Source organism: Oryx dammah, unplaced genomic scaffold, assembly GCF_014754425.2.
Source record: "Oryx dammah isolate SB20612 unplaced genomic scaffold, SCBI_Odam_1.1 HiC_scaffold_13, whole genome shotgun sequence".
In the NCBI taxonomy this organism is placed as follows: domain Eukaryota; kingdom Metazoa; phylum Chordata; class Mammalia; order Artiodactyla; family Bovidae; genus Oryx; species Oryx dammah.
Genome location: NW_024070197.1, coordinates 25451507 through 25468971, shown reverse-complemented (window position 1 = coordinate 25468971; position 17465 = coordinate 25451507). Strand labels below are relative to the sequence as shown.

At 41.7% G+C, this 17465-nt stretch overlaps 1 protein-coding gene across 1 annotated transcript in view; it reads left to right on the top strand.

Moving 5' to 3' along the window:
* Positions 1 to 15944, top strand: part of PHLPP2 (PH domain and leucine rich repeat protein phosphatase 2) — a 62629-nt gene extending 46685 nt beyond the window's left edge. The window contains exons 14-19 of the mRNA XM_040253170.1: positions 2622 to 2784; positions 2967 to 3097; positions 4183 to 4293; positions 6867 to 7061; positions 8409 to 8640; positions 10963 to 15944. Of these exons, the coding sequence (XP_040109104.1) occupies positions 2622 to 2784; positions 2967 to 3097; positions 4183 to 4293; positions 6867 to 7061; positions 8409 to 8640; positions 10963 to 12117 (1987 nt within the window). The 3' untranslated portion in view covers positions 12118 to 15944. The remainder of the gene's footprint in view (positions 1 to 2621; positions 2785 to 2966; positions 3098 to 4182; positions 4294 to 6866; positions 7062 to 8408; positions 8641 to 10962) is intronic.
* The last annotated feature ends 1521 nt before the right edge of the window (positions 15945 to 17465 follow it).

Genomic DNA, 17465 nt, shown 5'->3' with positions numbered 1-17465 from the left:
ATATCATAAAATTATATTTGATACAATTTGAATGAAATTTTTTTTTTCTAGTTTTGTTTTACAAATTTTCTTAGAAATGTGTTAAACACGGAAAACAGAGATGGTAATTTTTGTGATTGTTTATAAAATATTTGGCGCTTATAGAAGACAAGTGCAATAAACTTGATTGCTTCCTTGAAAGAACTTGAGCAATAGCTTTTAAAGTGAATGCAGAATCTTAATTTCAAGATGTGATAGATCTCTTGAAATCCTAGCAGATTAGTTCATTTGGCCTCAAATATGTTCAGATAAAGTGAAAATGACACACCACTGATAAGTTATATGAGTTTATGAAGCTCTTGGGAAATACCAGATGTAATACTCTTGAAACTTATGAAGTCCTCCTAGTTTGATGACATTGTTGGACTAGTTCAGTTCAGTTCAGTTGCTCAGTCGTGTCTGACTCTTTGAGACCCCATGAATTGCAGCATGCCAGACCTCCCTGTCCATCACCAACTCCCGGAGTTCGCTCAAACTCAACGTCCATTGAGTCGGTGATGCCATCCAGCCATCTCATCCTCTGTCATCCCCTTCTCCTCCTGCCCTCAATCCCTCCCAGCATCAGAGTCTTTGCCAATGAGTCAGCTCTTCACATGAGGTGGCCAAAGTACTGGAGTTTCAGCTTTAGCATCAGTCCTTCCAAAGAACACCCAGGACTGATCTCCTTTAGAATGGACTGGTTGGATCTCCTTGCAGTCCAAGGGACTCTCAAGAGTCTTCTCCAACACCACAGTTCAAAAGCATCAATTCTTCAGTGCTCAGCTTTCCTCACAGTCCAACTCTCACATCCATACATGACTACTAGATAAACCATAGCCTTGACTAGATGGACCTTTGTTGGAAAAGAAATGTCTCTGCTTTTGAATATGCTATCTAGGTTGGTCATAAGTTTCCTTCCAAAGAGTAAGCGTCTTTTAATTTCATGGCTGCAGTCACCATCTACAGTGATTTTGGAGCCCCCCAAAATAAAGTCTGACACTGTCTCCACTGTTTCCCCATCTATGTCCCATGAGGTGATGGGACCAGATGCCATCATGATCTTAGTTTTCTGAATGTTGGACTAGAGTAATCTGAATACAGATAATAAAATTAAATGGAATTCAGGAGCAGAATTTTAAGGAAAATATGTGTTCTAACCTCAATCATAAGTCTGCTGTCATCTCCTGAACAACGTTATAATAGCATGGGCACAGTCCAAGGCTTCTGTTTCCTTTGGATTGTGTTCAGAATCCAGCAGTTCTGGGTGCTCAGTAAGACTGATTGAGATATAGATGCTGTGTCTCTGTGTAAGAGAAAAGCATGAGGTTTGGACATGGGAACACCTTAAATATATATGATTAAGTTTTTTAAAAAGTTATAAAACAGTACATGTAATGAACATCATGTTTTAATTTAAAAAAAAAATAGGGTTTCATGCATTAAAAAGGACAAGAATACTCACCACCAAATTGTCATCGGAGATTAAATCTGGTCATGGGGTTAAAAGTTTTTTTTTTATGTTCAGCTTTATTTTTCAATATTTTTCAGTGAGTATTACTATTGTAATAAGAAAGCAATTTTAATTTACGAAACTCAATTATTACAAATTTTTTAGTATTCTAGCAGTGGAAATTATCTGTGATATATGAAAAGGGCAGAGTTAATGCAAAATCTGCATATGAAAAATTTGACAGGAAATTCAGCAAAATGAAAATAACTTTTTCAGATTGGTGGTGGTACTCTGGATTTATTTTTTTTATTTTCTGAACTTTCTGTTGTGGGCTTCCCTGGTAGACCAGTGGTAAAGAATCCATCTGCAATGCAGGAGACGTGGGTTCGATCCCTGGATCAGGAAGATACCCTGGAGAAGGAATACCCACTCTAGTGAATCTTGCCTCTGAAATCCCATGGACAGGGGAACCTGGGAGACTGCAGTCCATGCGGTCACAAAGAGTCAGACACGACTTAGCAAGTAAACAGCAATAACAAACTTTCTGTTAGAGCAGTTTATTATCTTTACAGTTTTAAAAAATCTAGATAAAGGTGTTAGGCCCTCTGAAGCTATTCTGCTTACTGCATAGAAAGCTTGGCTTACTCCAGTGGGACAGTGTGAATGGCCTGCATCACAGCCCGTAACACAGGGTGGTATTTATGCTCGGCACTTGGTAAAGTTTATGGAAGCTGGATTATGTTATGAATAACTGTGGAAATTAAAACTGAAAGGAATGTTAGTGATAATTTAGTACAACTTCTTATTTTCTAGCTGAGGATATTGATGTCCACTGACTAACTTACCCAGTATTTTGCTACTAGTTAGTGGCAAAGCAGTACCGTAATTAGTCTAGTTAACCCTGGGAAGACGTTCCTGCCCCGAAGATCCAGCAGCTGCAGTAGAACCATGGGACACTCCAGCTCTCAAAGTGCACTGAGAGGGAGGCAGATGAGGCTGAGGCTCGGCAGGAGCATTCGTTCACTGTGGTGGCTGCTCATTATGGCCAGTTATCAGGCCACAGGCTGGTCCCCTCTGTACTCTGGCTGCTGTAGAACTTGCTTGGCAGCTGCTTGTTTAGGTGCAGTATGGTATTTTGGTGTTTCTTTTTCAGCAAACTAAATAAATTGGAGCAGTTGGAGGAACTCAACCTAAGTGGTAACAAGCTTAAAACCATCCCCACGACCATTGCGAACTGCAAAAGGCTGCACACTCTGGTGGCCCACTCCAACCACATCAGTATTTTTCCGGAAATACTGCAGTTGCCTCAGATCCAGGTACTTCTGGGTGCTGTGTCCTGGGTTGATGGCTGGAGTGCGACTCCTAAGAAAGTGGCAGTTTGGGATCACAGTATATTTAATTGACTCTTGGAAAGAAATGAAATTCCCTTTGAGGATATAGTAGGAGTTTGAACGTTAGGGAGTTAAGAATTAACTTAATCTCTCCCTTTTCCTTTCAGTTTGTAGACCTAAGTTGCAATGACTTGACCGAAATCCTGATTCCAGAGGCTCTGCCTGCTACTTTACAAGACCTGGACCTGACTGGAAATACAAATCTGGTTCTGGAACACAAGACACTGGACACATTTAGGTAGGAAGACTTCTGATGTTGAATCCACATGTGCTCTTACTCCCACCAGCCTTGTGTGGTTCTTCATAATGACTGTGCAGACTTCAGTTTATTAAAGCTGTAGGATGACTTAGGTCATAAAGCCCCTCGATTCTCTTCTTTGATCCAGTTTGTGTTGGGTGTTCTGTCCAGCAGTCAAGCTCAGCATCATGGTTGCTGCTCAGCCACACCCCAGTACCTTTACAGGGTGCTGCATCCCACAGGCTTGCAAACACTATACTTGCCCAGCCTCACGACCAAAGAAAGAGCCCAGAGGAGGCAACAGAGACATCATGGTTTAAAGGGTAGGGGGTTCTTACTTGTTTGAACCAAGGTACTAGAGCAACACTCCACCATGTGCAGCAGATGGCGTGCAGGACATGGTAGTATCTACTGCAGAGGGGGAGGTCACGGTTACCTGGGAAACAGCAGAGGAGCACGCCCCCTCACCCTGCCTTTGATAAACTGTCATAGTAGAGATAGTTCACATCTAAAGATCAGAACAGTCACTAGCTAGGGCTGGGTGAAGTGGTGGGAAGTCAGGGGTGGGGTGGGGCGTTATGTATGAGTTTATGATTAGGCTCTCTGATTAAGAGGGAAGGTCAGTCAGGTGAGTAGGGTGTGAGTGAGACAGGAATTGGTCAAGCAGGGGAGGTACAGAGCGCAAGAGAACAGCTATCTTGAGTGGTCTGATCGTATAGCAGGCATAGGTAATTCAGGTGGCACAGATTATATTGTGTTAAATCTAAGACAGTGCAGAATCACTGTACCAAGACTTCACTGTATCAAAACACTTCAACTAAGTGGACAGTTGGTTGAAACTAGAAATCTTTGTTGTGCTTAGTTTTTCAGTGAAATGAATGGCATCAGTTATTACAAAATTGGCCCGTATGTCTTCCTCCTACCCCTTTTCTTTCTTTCTCTTCCTTCTTGGTCTGTGGGTCTCTCTGGAAATGAGTCTTGGTATGTCAACAGATTATTTTGTAAAAACAAATTATTGTTGGGATAGCTTTTGTAAAGTAGAGATGAATGTAAGGTTTAAACCTCCCTTCCTCCACTTCCCACAGCCATATCACTACCCTGAAAATTGATCAGAAACCTTTGCCAACTACTGATTCTACAGTTACATCAACCTTTTGGAGCCACGGACTGGCTGAGATGGCAGGGCAGAGAAATAAGTGAGTATCATGGCCATGAAGACTGAGAAAATTCTCCTGACATCTGGGAACAGATCTAATGCTGAAAGCTAGGCCATGTTGTTCTCCTGGTTTGACATAAACAAATCACAGAATGTCAACATCAGATAAGATTCCTCTGAGACTGTGATCCGGTAAGACACAACAAGATGAATGTGCACAGAACACTCACACCCCACCTCATGACTAAGATGGGTGACTGCTCCTTTCTTTATCAATCACAGCTTTGTCCCCATGCTAACCTTCTTTCCCTGTAGTTAAGGTTTGTTGAGATTATCAACCATAGAATAGTCCTGCTTTCTTTTGTTTTTAACTTTATTAAACATTTTTTTCTCTTATTCAGTTCAGTTCAGTTGCTCAGTCGTGTCTGACTCTTTGTGACCCCATGAATTGCAGCATGCCAGACCTCCCTGTCCATCACCAACTCCCGGAGTTCACTCACACTCATGTCCCTTGAGTCAGTGATACCATCCAGCCATCTCATCCTCTGTCATCCCCTTCTCCTCCTGCCCCCAATCCCTCCCAGCATCAGAGTCTTTGCCAGTGAGTCAGCTCTTCACATGAGGTGGCCAAAGTACTGGAGTTTCAGCTTTAGCATCAGTCCTTCCAAAGAACACCCAGGACTGATCTCCTTTAGAATGGACTGGTTGGATCTCCTTGCATTCTAAGGGGCTCTCAAGAGTCTTCTCCAACACCACAGTTCAAAAGCATCAATTCTTCAGTGCTCAGCTTTCCTCACAGTCCAACGCTCACATCCATACATGACTACTGGAAAAACCATAGCCTTGACTAGACAGACCTTAGTCAGCAAAGAAATGTCTTTGCTTTTGAATATACTATCTAGGTTGGTCATAACTTTCCTTCCAAGGAGTAAGCATCTTTTAATTTCATGACTGCAGTCACCATCTGCAGTGATTTTGGAGTCCCAAAAAATAAAGTCTGACACTGTTTCCACTATTTCCCCATCTATTTCCCATGAAGTGATGGGACCAGATGCCATGATCTTCGTTTTCTGAATGTTGAGCTTTAAGTCAACTTTTTCACTCTCCTCTTTCACTTTCATCAAGAGGCTTTTTAGTTCCTCTTCACTTTCTGCCATAAGGGTGGTGTCATCTGCATATCTGAGGTTATTGATATCTCTCCTGGCAATCTTGATTCCAGCTTGTGATTCTTCCAACCCAGTGTTTCTCATGACGTACTCTGCATAGAAGTTAAATAAGCAGGGTGACAATATACAGCCTTGACGTACTCCTTTTCCTATTTGGAACCAGTCTGTTGTTCCATGTCCAGTTCTAACTGTTGCTTCCTGACCTGCATATAGGTTTCTCAAGAGGCAGGTCAGGTGCTCTGGTATTCCCATCTCTTTCAGAATTTTCCACAGTTTATTGTGATCCACACAGTCAAAGGCTTTGGCATAGTCAATCAAGCAGAAATAGATGTTTTTATGGAACTCCCTTGCTTTTTCCATGATCCAGCGGATGTTGGCAATTTGATCTCTGGTTCCTCTGCCTTTTCTAAAACCAGCGTGAACATCTGGAAGTTCACGGTTCACGTATTGCTGAAGCCTGGCTTGGAGAATTTTGCTGCATTACTTTACTGGCATGTGAGATGAGTGCAATTGTGTGGTAGTTTGAGCATTCTTTGGCATTGGCTTTCTTAGGGATTGGAATGAAAACTGACCTTTTTCAGTCCTGTGGCCACTGCTGAGTTTTCCAAATTTGGTGGCATATTGAGTGCACCATCATCTTTCAGGATTTGAAATTTCTTATTAATATGTGTATTTTAAAATTTTTGGCTGCACCGTGAGGCAGGTCCCTGACTGAGGATCAAAACTGTACTCCCTGCCTTAGAAGGCAGATTGTTAACCACTGGACCAACAGGGAAGTCCCAGAATAGCTCTGCTTTCTGACAGCACCCAATCTAGTATCACCCCCCCACTTTGTTAGAGTTTCCCCAAAGTGATCCAGCCAAACCCAAATCCTAGGTTTTTTTCCAAATCCTGTACTAGGTTTTTTCCAATACCCACTAATATACTCTTGAGTCCCATGGTGTGCTTTCTCTCATTGTTATATGATAAACCCAACTTGTTGAGCTACAGGTGTGTTGTACACTTTGGGGAAGTCTTTGACTGAAGGGTGTCGATAGTAGGCCTTTATCACTACTGAGAAAAAACATCTTTCTAGCCTTCTGTAACATTGCAAAGGTAATATGTACTGCTCCTGAATGTGGCTGAATTCCTCCATTTCTTATGAGATCAACTCTTTAAGATGTTGCCTACTTATCTTCTGTGTAACCCTTTTTTCATGTGTAGATGGGGATTTACCACTATTCTTCTCCACTCTCAATCAGCACTTAATGTTTAATTTTTTGGCTGCACCACATGGCATACAAGATCTTAGTTTTCTGACCAGGGATCAAACTTGTGTTCTCTGTGTTAGAAGTGAGTCCTAACCACAGGGACTGCTAGGGAATTCCCTTCCTTTTTTAAAGAAGGCTCCCTGGAGAAGAATGCTTTGCCACTGACTTTCTCTGTCTTTCTTCTGTTTCTGTGATAGGTTATGTGTGTCTGCTCTAGCTGTGGATAACTTTGCAGAGGGGGTGGGAGCTGTGTACGGCATGTTTGATGGTGACCGGAACGAGGAGCTCCCTCGCCTTCTCCAGTGTACCATGGCTGATGTGCTTTTGGAAGAGGTGCAGCAGTCAACAAATGACACAGTTTTCATGGCTAATACCTTCTTGGTATCTCACAGGTAAGCAGGTGGGTTGGTCTGGGTCTCAATTATAAGTACAGGAGCAAGGTGAGATCTTGATTTTTGTCTCATGACCGTTCTGTCCATCAGCATGGAACATGGGGACTGTGGCTCTTTACAGAGCCTGTGGGAGCTGTTTGTTTTCTCTCTTGAAACCAAAGGTTGCTGAGAATCTGGAAAGCCCAGACAGCATGTGTTATGTATGTGTTATGTGCATTTGGGGGAAGGAAGGTGGTTAAGCCTCTGTAAGATTCTCCTAAGGGTCAGTGACCTACAGAGGTTAAGCACTCATCAGATTCTTGTTTTTAAAATACTTATTGAGGATTTATCAACTAATCTCCTCGCTGAAGCTTAAGCCACTTAAAGGCAAACACCCTATAAACCAAACTGTTGAAAACTCTTTGTAGCTAATAGAGCATCTTGCCCAGCAGGTGGGCTGCTTAAAGCATACGTACAACTGAGAGAGTGACCTTTTGCATACTCAGTGTTCAGATGGAACAGCCTGGAGCCCAGGCTGGTTTCACCTGTCATTATAACACAAAGATTTTGGGAAAGAAGTCTTATTTTTCAGTAATAGAATTGAGCCTAGGGACTTGGCAAAATAAAGCATTTGGGAAAGGAAACTCAATTTATGAGGCACTTCCCAAGAGCTGGGCACAGTTCCAAGCATTTTTCATACTGTATCTTTAATTTTCTAAATAAGCCGAGGAGGTGAGTATTTTAATCGGAAAAATTTCTTGGAGCATTAACTTGCTGAAGACCTATAGTCCATAAATGGGAGAGCTGGAATCTGAAACCAGATCTTTCTGATAGCATCTGTTCTGTGCTTAGCATTGTGTACCAAGTGTTGGGGGTTGGGGATAGACACCATGTGCATGGGAGAAATAGAAGGAAAACTATGGGCCTTCTTTTGGGGAACTTACAACCCAAGTAAGTGGTTCAGAGTGTTGTTCTAGGACCAGAAGCCTCAGCATCACCAGAAACTTGCTGGAAGGTAGATTACTGGGCCAGCCCTTTCCCCACTGAATCAGAAACTTAACAGGCACTTCAGGTGATTCTGATTTGCTTCAGTTGGAAGCCACTGAGTTAGGTTATTGCTGATTATGATCAATCAGAAGCAGTAGAGAAAGTTACCTCTTCATTGTCTTCTCTGCCCCCACCCTTTTGATAAAATTTCTTAGCCAAGAGTAGAAGGCAAAGCTCTCTTCACCATCATCACTCATATCAAGATGGATGAGGGTGAGGTGGGTTCATGGTCAACAGAAAAACGAGGAAGTCTTGGATATGAAGGACTGCTGCTTTCTTCTAAAACTAGCTGTGTTTTCATTTTCTTTTCTTTCTAAACAGGAAATTGGGAATGGCTGGCCAGAAACTAGGCTCTTCGGCTCTCCTTTGTTACATCCGTCCTGACACTGCCGATCCAATGAATAGCTTTAGCTTGACTGTGGCTAATGTTGGCACATGCCAAGCAATCCTGTGTCGAGGTGGGAAGCCAGTGCCACTCTCTAAAGTCTTCAGCCTGGAACAGGATCCAGAGGAGGCTCAGAGGGTGAAGGACCAAAAAGCCATCATAACAGAGGTAAATCTTACTCTCCACCACTCACTTCTACTCCTCAAATCCAATGAATGCTATTCTACATAGAACAATGAAAGTCCATTTTCTTCCTATCAAGCCTTGTAAATTGTACTCAATCCAGATAATAGTAAGAGAAGAAAATCTAATGAGCAGCTAATGACTAGCAGAAAGTAAGAGCAAAGTAATTAAAAATGAAAAATCCTAAATTGTGGTCTTTAGACTTATACCTAACATGTAAAATAAATGTAAATGTCCTCCTTGGTTAATTTTCATCTGATTTCTTATTCCAAAACACAAGAAGAAAAAGTTTTATAGTTTGACATCCCTGTTCTGAAGTGTAAAGTTTCACAGTAGTTTTCCTGTTTATGGCTGAATATATTCTGTTTTTTGTTTTTTTAATAAAGAAGCATCAATATTTGTAGTATTTCATAACTCTTCTCCTTTTTCAGAAGTTAGCATAGGACTTTTGCTTTCAAAGAGACTTTAGCAATTACATGTGAACATTGTTTACTGCAAAGCAAAGCAGAATTTTGTTCAGATCTTGTGCCCATATTTAATTGTTTATTTCTTGACTGTTGAGTTCTTTGTGTATTTTGGATACAAGTCCTTATCAGAAATGTTTTGCAAATATTTTCTCAGTCTGTGGCATGTCTTTCATTCTTTTAGTAGTATCTTTTGCAGAGCAGAAGTTTTTAGTTTAATGAAGTCCCAGTTACCAATTTTCTTCCTCATGGGTCATGCTTATGGTATTGTATTTAAAAACTCATTGCCCAACCCAAAGTCACCTAGATTTTCTTCTGTGTTGTCTTCTAGAAGTTTTGTCTTTTACGTTTAGATCTGTGATTTATTTTGAATTAATTTTTTTTTAGTAAGTGTAACTTGCTCCATGTCCAGTTTTGTTTTTTTGTTTTTTTTGACATGTAAATGTCCAGTTGTCCCAGCAGCAAACTGCCTTAGCTCCTTGTCAAAGATCAGTGGAGTCTTATTTGTGTGGGTCCACTTCTGGGCTGTCCTGTCAGAATTTTACAGTAAGGACTGTCTAAAAGATTCCATCCAAGGAAGCACAAAACCAAAAAATTATCCTTTTAATGTGGTTGATGCTATCTATGAAGATTCTGGAACTGTGATCTTAGGAGGGTTTTTCAGTCAGAACAAATGAAAGATAAAAGATAAGTTTTTTTATTTGATTAGTCTATTACATAATTTAATTAATGCTGTTAAGATTTTTCTTAGGGAATCCTAAACAAGTAGGAAACATTTTTATAATTATAGACATGTATTGTTTGTTTGTTACCTGCTTAAGCATTGTACTTTCATTGTTTTGTTTAACCTTCACAATAACCCCCATGAAAGAAGTGCTTTTATTTTTATTTCACAGATGAGGAAAATAAAATTATAAATTTTGAGTTTGTGACAAGTTCTGATAAATAAGAGTGCCAGGATTTTCACCCAAAGAATGACTGCAGCTATGAAATTAATATATTGAGGGCTTAGGTGGTTTTGTTTGGTTTTCTATTAAGAAATCAGTATGAAGCATCTGGCAGATGAACATGCCCAGCTTGCAACCAGGGTTATTCCTTTTCCTCTGAGTTTAGAATTATATCATTCTTAATATGACCCTTAGAGAGTAGGTAAATTATGCCATGGATTCAGACTTTCCTTTTCTAGGCCAAATGACTTCAGGGATTATTCAGTGCTTTAGCTATAAAGATTCTCTTACCCAGTTAATATCTTCAGTCCCAACTTTCAGTCCCAACTCTGCCTTTGTTATTTATTTATTTGGCTGTGCTGGGTCTTAGTTGCACCAGGGATCGAATCTGGGCCCCCTGGACTGGTAGTGTGGAGTCTTAACCACTGAACTACCAGAAAAATCCCCCAACTCTGCTTTTAAATGAGAAGTCATTTTTAGTGACCCATCTGAGTTTTGGCCCCTGCCAGAATACGAGTGATGGAGAATTAATGATAGTTTTGCTCATTATTTTCCTAACAGATGTGTCTCTATTTAAGAACATGCTGAGGCCTATACTTAATGTTAGAGCGAATATCTTTTGATGGAGGTGCCTTTTAACCACTTAGTTTTTATTGGTTTTAACTCAGTTCTCTCAACTCTTTGTGGTATAATACCCATTTGATATTCTGTCCTTTCGGAATTCTATACATTTATTTTTTGTAAATCCACTTAAAATTACACAGACTCTAGGAGAAAACCATATAACATGTCAACTCTATTTTATTGTAGAGCCCTAAGTGTTGTGATCTGGAAAGATATAAAATTGTGTGTCACTGTTGCTTGTTTCTCAAAGTTTGCATTCTGCTTATCTCTAGGACAACAAAGTGAATGGGGTGACCTGCTGTACCCGGCTGCTGGGCTGTACATACCTCTACCCTTGGATCCTCCCCAAGCCCCACATATCTTCCACTCCACTCACCATTCAGGATGAGCTGCTGATTCTGGGAAACAAAGCATTGTGGGAACACTTGTCATATACAGAAGCGGTCAACGCAGTACGCCATGTGCAAGACCCATTAGCAGCTGCCAAGAAGCTGTGCACATTAGCCCAGAGCTATGGTTGTCAGGACAATGTGGGGGCGATGGTGGTTTATTTGAACATTGGTGAGGAAGGCTGTACTTGTGAAATGAATGGGCTCACTCTCCTAGGTCCTATGGGTTTTGCTTCAACCTCCATCATCAAGGACCCGCCCAAGCCGACCACTCCTTCCTCCAGTAGTGGTATTGCCTCTGAGTTCAGTAGCGAGATGTCCACTTCAGAGGTGAGCAGCGAGGTGGGGTCCACTGCTTCTGATGAACATAACACTGTTGGCCTGGATGCTGGCTTGCTTCCGAGGCCAGAGAGGCGATGCAGCCTCCACCCGGCACCTACTTCGGTGGTGTTCCAGCGCCAGCCCTCTTGTGCAACTTTCTCGAGTAACCAGTCTGACAACGGCCTGGACAGTGATGATGATCAGCCGGTAGAAGGGGTCATGACAAACGGCAGCAAGGTAGAAGTAGAAGTAGATATCCACTGCTGTCGGGGGAGGGATCTTGAGAACTCGCCTACACTTCCAGAGAATTCTCCTGCCCCGTACCCTGAGGACCGTGCTAGAGGATCGTTATTTGGGATCCGAAGACAGAACAGTGTGAACAGTGGCATCCTCCTGCCAGTGAGTAAAGACCGGACAGAGTTACAGAAGTCTCCCTCCACTTCCTGTCTCTATGGAAAGAAGCTCTCCAATGGCTCTATCGTCCCCCTGGAAGACAGCCTGAACCTCATCGAGGTGGCCACTGAAGCACCCAAGAAGAAAACCGGCTATTTTGCTGCCCCCACTCAGCTGGAGCCAGAGGACCAGTTTGTCATACCTCGTGACCTAGAAGAAGAAGTGAAGGAACAAATGAAACACCACCAGGAAAGCAGGCACGAGCCTGAGCCCGGTGAAGAGGATCGGACCGAGCTCCCGGAGGAGTTTGACACGGCTCTGTAGTCCTCCCCCAGGGGCCATGGCATCGCACGAGGCTGCGTGGTGTAGGGTAGGGGACCCTGCCAGGGGCGTTCTGCCTCTATCTCTAAACCACAGATGAGAGGGGGCTGGATCTCAGAGGTGGAAATGGTGAGAGCTGTCAGGGTCTTGCTCTGGATAAGCTAGTCAACACCATCAGTGTTAAGTTTCACATTTAACCTGCATAGGGATCCCCAGGGTTCCTGGGGAGCAGGCAGGCATCACTCTGTATCAGTCCTACCACCTGCCATTAACCCTTTCTCTCCTAGGATAATTTTGAGAATTTGCCTGCCTGGGCAGGAAAGGGACTATTTCTGTGGAGGAATAACTGAAGATTGGTTCCTTTTACTGATTGCTGCTGATGGATCTCTGTGACAGAGAAATCACCTATCTCAACCTGATGGGATGTGATGTGACTAGTCACATGGCTTTTCCTTCTTCTCTACGAGAATACAGCCTATTGAAATGATGTTTATTGGAAATGTAGAACCAATCAAACAAATAATTTATGTTTGTGATGTAATGAGAGCACTTTCCACTGACTGTGAACTTTTTATTTTCAAATCTGCACTCGAGCCAATCTTCTTAGAGGCAGCCCGGATCCTTTGTCCATAGGCAGGATGATCATCGGGAGTTGGAGCCAGCTGTGAGGGTACGAGAAAGGGCCCTGGGAAATGGACTGTTGGATGTCAGACTGTGAAAGTTCCTGAGAAACGGGGGAGTAGGATCTTCTTTGGGGGATGAAGATGGGGAAGGGGTGAGGAACAAGACTACTTCCCCCAAATCACAAAAAGAGAATAACTGACAAATGCGACACCTGCTAGGAATCTCCCAGAAGATCACAAGAGAGGCATTTGGAGATTGGCTTCTTTGCATAACATGAGGTGGAGATGGCAGTCAGCCTTCTAGTACACAGGGCCCAAGGCTGATGCTGCTTCTCACATCCAGGTAACCTAGAGTTACAGCAGATGACTCTGAATAAACTGAGGCTGAATGAGAACAGATGGATGGATGGAGCTTCCAGTTAGACAAGTTCCTTCTCTCATTCTCGAGCCTAGAGATGGTTTTCTAAAACATTAGGAGTGAGTTGAAGTTTCAACTTTTAGTGGTTAACAGAGTCTTCTGAAAATGCTTATCCACCTCACATGGCTTGACAGTACTGGGCTCAATTTCTGAAAAACTTGATTGAGAAAAATCCTAAGCTTACAGAAAACCTGGTTTACTGATTTTTTTTTTTTTGCACATTCCATGTAAGCCTAGCAAAATGCAGTTCCTTCCATATTTCTGTTCCATTGCCTTTTCCTACAGAGTTTTGACATTGCTTAATTTTACCCAATGGGGAATGTGCTTTGAACTTTTAGAATACTTTGACAATTAAAAAGAAAATAGAGTAGAATCATTTTTAATCTGTTTCATGAGAAATGAAATGTTAAAGATAGGGTTGATCTATACATACATATGTTGGGGGTTTTAAGTTTTGCTGAAGCAGTAGTAGAAAACCAGATGACCTCTCCACAGATAGTTAGGTATCCTCATCTTCTCAGAGGCCTGTACCCATGTGTATGTGTCAGTGGGGTACACACTCTTGGAAGATTCCATACCAATGAGTGTCTGGTGTTCAGCTTCTCTAAGATATGAATTTGAGTCCCCAAATTGTCAGGAACACTTTTTTCTGTGTCAAACTACTTGTTAGCTACTGAAAAATTTTAGAACTCAGGTCTTGATTTGAAGTGGGGAACATAATATGGTTCATACAAAGTTCAGGTGCTGTAAGAAAGATGGGAACAATAGTGTGTTGCCGCCTTATTTTTTTATGGGAAAATGGGGGGGAAATGAAGGAAAAATGAAGGGAAAACCCAAGATGATAGTGATGAAAATTATTTTGGGACGATACCACTTTAATAGTATAGTCTTTTTAAAATTGTTCTTTGTGAACTGTCTCTTGTCTCTTTGTTTCCCACCCTACGCTAATTGGAATCACTACAAAGCCCAGTTATGCAACTACTTAACTGAAAGTAAATGTATTTATTTGGTAATCAGAAGAACCTTCAAATTCCCAGTGTTCTTTTATGTTTATGTCCCAGGTTTATGTTCGGGAAACGTTAGGTTGTATGAAAATCTTTAATATAGGCTGTACCAAAACTGATTGCTTTTTTTGTAAGTTCCTTTGATTCATTTCCCTCTATAATTGCTATTTGTTAAAACAGAGGATGAAAAGGCCATAGCCCATCACCAAAAATACACAGAACCCTCTTAACCTATGAAGTCATAACACTTACTGTGTGAGCTGATTAGGTTGTCAGGTGGTGAAAGCCAGTAATCTGTCTCCAGGTGAATGTAATCTGCTTCCCAGGACTTTGCCCAGAGGACGCGTTCCCCAGGTGGGCAGAGGCCTGTTGATCTCTAGCCCAGAGGTCCTGGCCTCTGCACGATTCTCAGGTCCCTGTGTATACCTCCCATTTAATGGAGCTGTTTAAAGAGAGTTTCTGAAAGAACATAACTCCTGCTTATGGGAGCAGTCCAGGAGTCCCATGGAAGAAAGGAAACTATACAAGTCTTGGCAGCCATGGTATTTTTATTCTTATCCAGATGGATTGGAAATGTATTTGAAAATTTGAATGCTAGTATGTCATAAAGCTGCCGTGATACCATAGAGTCATTGAATTATTACTCCTCATTCAAGTGAGGGCTTTCTTATACTACTGTAGAGTGTATGTGCAATAAGTTGATGAATTCATTTTTCTGATGTATAGAAGAACCAACACGAGCAGCTTGGTAATCATTGGGTGCTATTTTAATTGTTTGTAGCGAGTGCTATTTTCTAGGAGATGGAGCCAGTTAGGTTTGGCTGATCTGCTGAATATCAGATGATGCCCTTCTTTCCATGTCAGCTCTCAGCAAAAGCAGGTACTTGGAAGCCACAGGCTCCCCTCCTCTGTCTACTCAATAATCACTAATGAAGAGACCTCCACAAGGGAGCACTTGGCTGTTGTCGATAAACATACCAATTATTAAATAGTCTCCAAGCCATTCAGTGATGTCTGCAGCATCACTCTAGAACTGTCTTGTGTCACTTTTTTACTTCCCTGTGGGCGGGGCCTCTCAGACTCCCCGGTTCATGGAGGCAAGTTAATCTTTCTCTCCAGTTAGTGACTTTTGCCCCATAGTTGGGTAAGCACTTTCTAGACTGAGAAAAGCAGCTACAGTAAATCCTGCTCTGTTTCCCTCATTTGGTGATCATTCAGTCACACATAAGCTCCTTGTATTCTAAATTTCATGCACTTCTCCCAGACGCTATAGGGTTTTCTCTCACTGTTGGCAGTGGAGGTCATCCAGACAGTGAGTTCATATCTTATGGTTTTGTGCAATCATTGTCGTATTGTAGTCCTAAGACTCATTATAGTGTATTTTTGATATTTTTGAAATGTGTTAAATTTTTTAATTCAATAATATGAGCCAGAGCATGTTGCAGCAAATCTATTGTTTGTAAAAAAATAAAAATAACAATAACAATAATAATAAATAAAATAAAATGGAATATCTTTTTCATGGCTTTGTTTTAAAATGGAATACCTGTTATTTTATAAGTACTTTATTTTAGCATGGAACTGTAATTTTCTCTAACTTGTATGTAGAATTAGTTTCTTAACCAAAAGCACCTTTAGGATTTTTCTGCTTTTTCTTGCTTTAGGGGAAGATAAGTGAAATCACATTCCATGACAAATATGAAGCTATGAGTTAAGGCAAGAATAAATATTTTTGATCACCTTTTAAGCTGAAATAGCAATAAAGTTTTTTACATTAAGAAATATATTCTGACTTGGTTTATATGTTTAAAGAAATCCCAAAGACAAGAAGCATGGTCCTTATTTCCATGCAGGTTATTAGCTGATGAAAGGGAACTCAACGTGTGAATAATCTACAGCTCCTCTTAAACCACAGAGCTACCGACGATACAGTGGAACTAAGTGGATAATCTGGCCATCATGTCTGTCCTTATGGCTTTGGTGTTAGACTTTAAGGCAGTGAGTTTTGGCTCACAATACCTCTGATCTAGGTAAGCCTCTAAATTGTTCCCCTTCCCTCTCCCTATTGGTTGTCTCCCATAATTTCTGGATATCCAAGCAAGATTAGCTACCTCTCACTCCAAATAAAGGCCCAGTTGAAATAATTTTGTAGGTTTCCTCCTCATTTAGCAGAATTTATTACACTTCCCAATGTGCTGGGCCCAATGCCGCCATCTGCTTTCATATCTCAGTTCCATGACACACAAACCCACCTATTCCAGAGTGGCATAAGTACTTCATGTGACGATTTCCCTGGTACATCACCACAAGAACACGAGTCACTCGGAACATGTTTCAGTGTGTGATCCACGGGGTCTGAGTTTTGTCTCTGCTACTTAAAAAAGATTTAACTTTAGGCAAGTTCATCTCCCCAGGCACAGTTTTTTTCTTGATGTTAAATGGAAATAAGAGTCATCAGCTGAGTTAAAATGAGATGATGCCAACAAATACTTCCTTAGCTCAGCACTGGACCTGGCACTGAGCAGTTGTGACAATGAAATGTCAACCACTGGGTGAGCCACTTAAGCCTTCTTGAGCCTTCGTCTCATCTGTGAAATGTAAGAAACCTTGACGGCCTGACCTGATAAGTGGTGGTAAGGCAAGTTTGGCTAAGGCGTTTTGAATGTGATGGAGTGTTGCTGTAGTGTAGTGATGAGAGGAGCTGAGTTGGAACAGTGCTGTATAGCTGGGCCTGGGCACCATATGGTGGTCACAGAGGCAGAAGTCCTCATTTTCCCAAGCCCCTGACCCAGACGTGGCAAACATCTCACAACATACTTCAGGGAATAAATCCTACGTGAGAATAGTGTGTGTTCGGAAGTTTTGGTGGGGGGTGGGGGGTGCTTGGGGTAGGCAATGGGTTGTTTGATTTTTGCTGCTGTTAAACCTGTCTTACCACTCACTGAAAACTGCCAGGACTCCAGCCACTGCCTTGGGCTAAGGTGGTGGAGCGGAAGCTTCGTTCAGTGGCATAGGTGTTTGTATTTTAAGGTCACAATGTGGACTTCTAGTTGATTGTTTTCCTCCAAGCTTTACTTTTTGTAAAAGTATAATCTAGATTTTTTTCCCCCCATTTCTGTACGAGGTTTAGTTTTGATCCTTCGGCTGGGGTAGGTTTTATAAGAATTAAGAGTAGGACAGATTTAACAGGTGAGAGGAAAGACGGTATATTCCAGGGAGAAGAGCAAGCAAACATGCAGGAGTAAAAATGTCCAACCTATGTCAGAGGAGATGATGTTGACAGTTGTTTTCATAGTTATTTTGGCA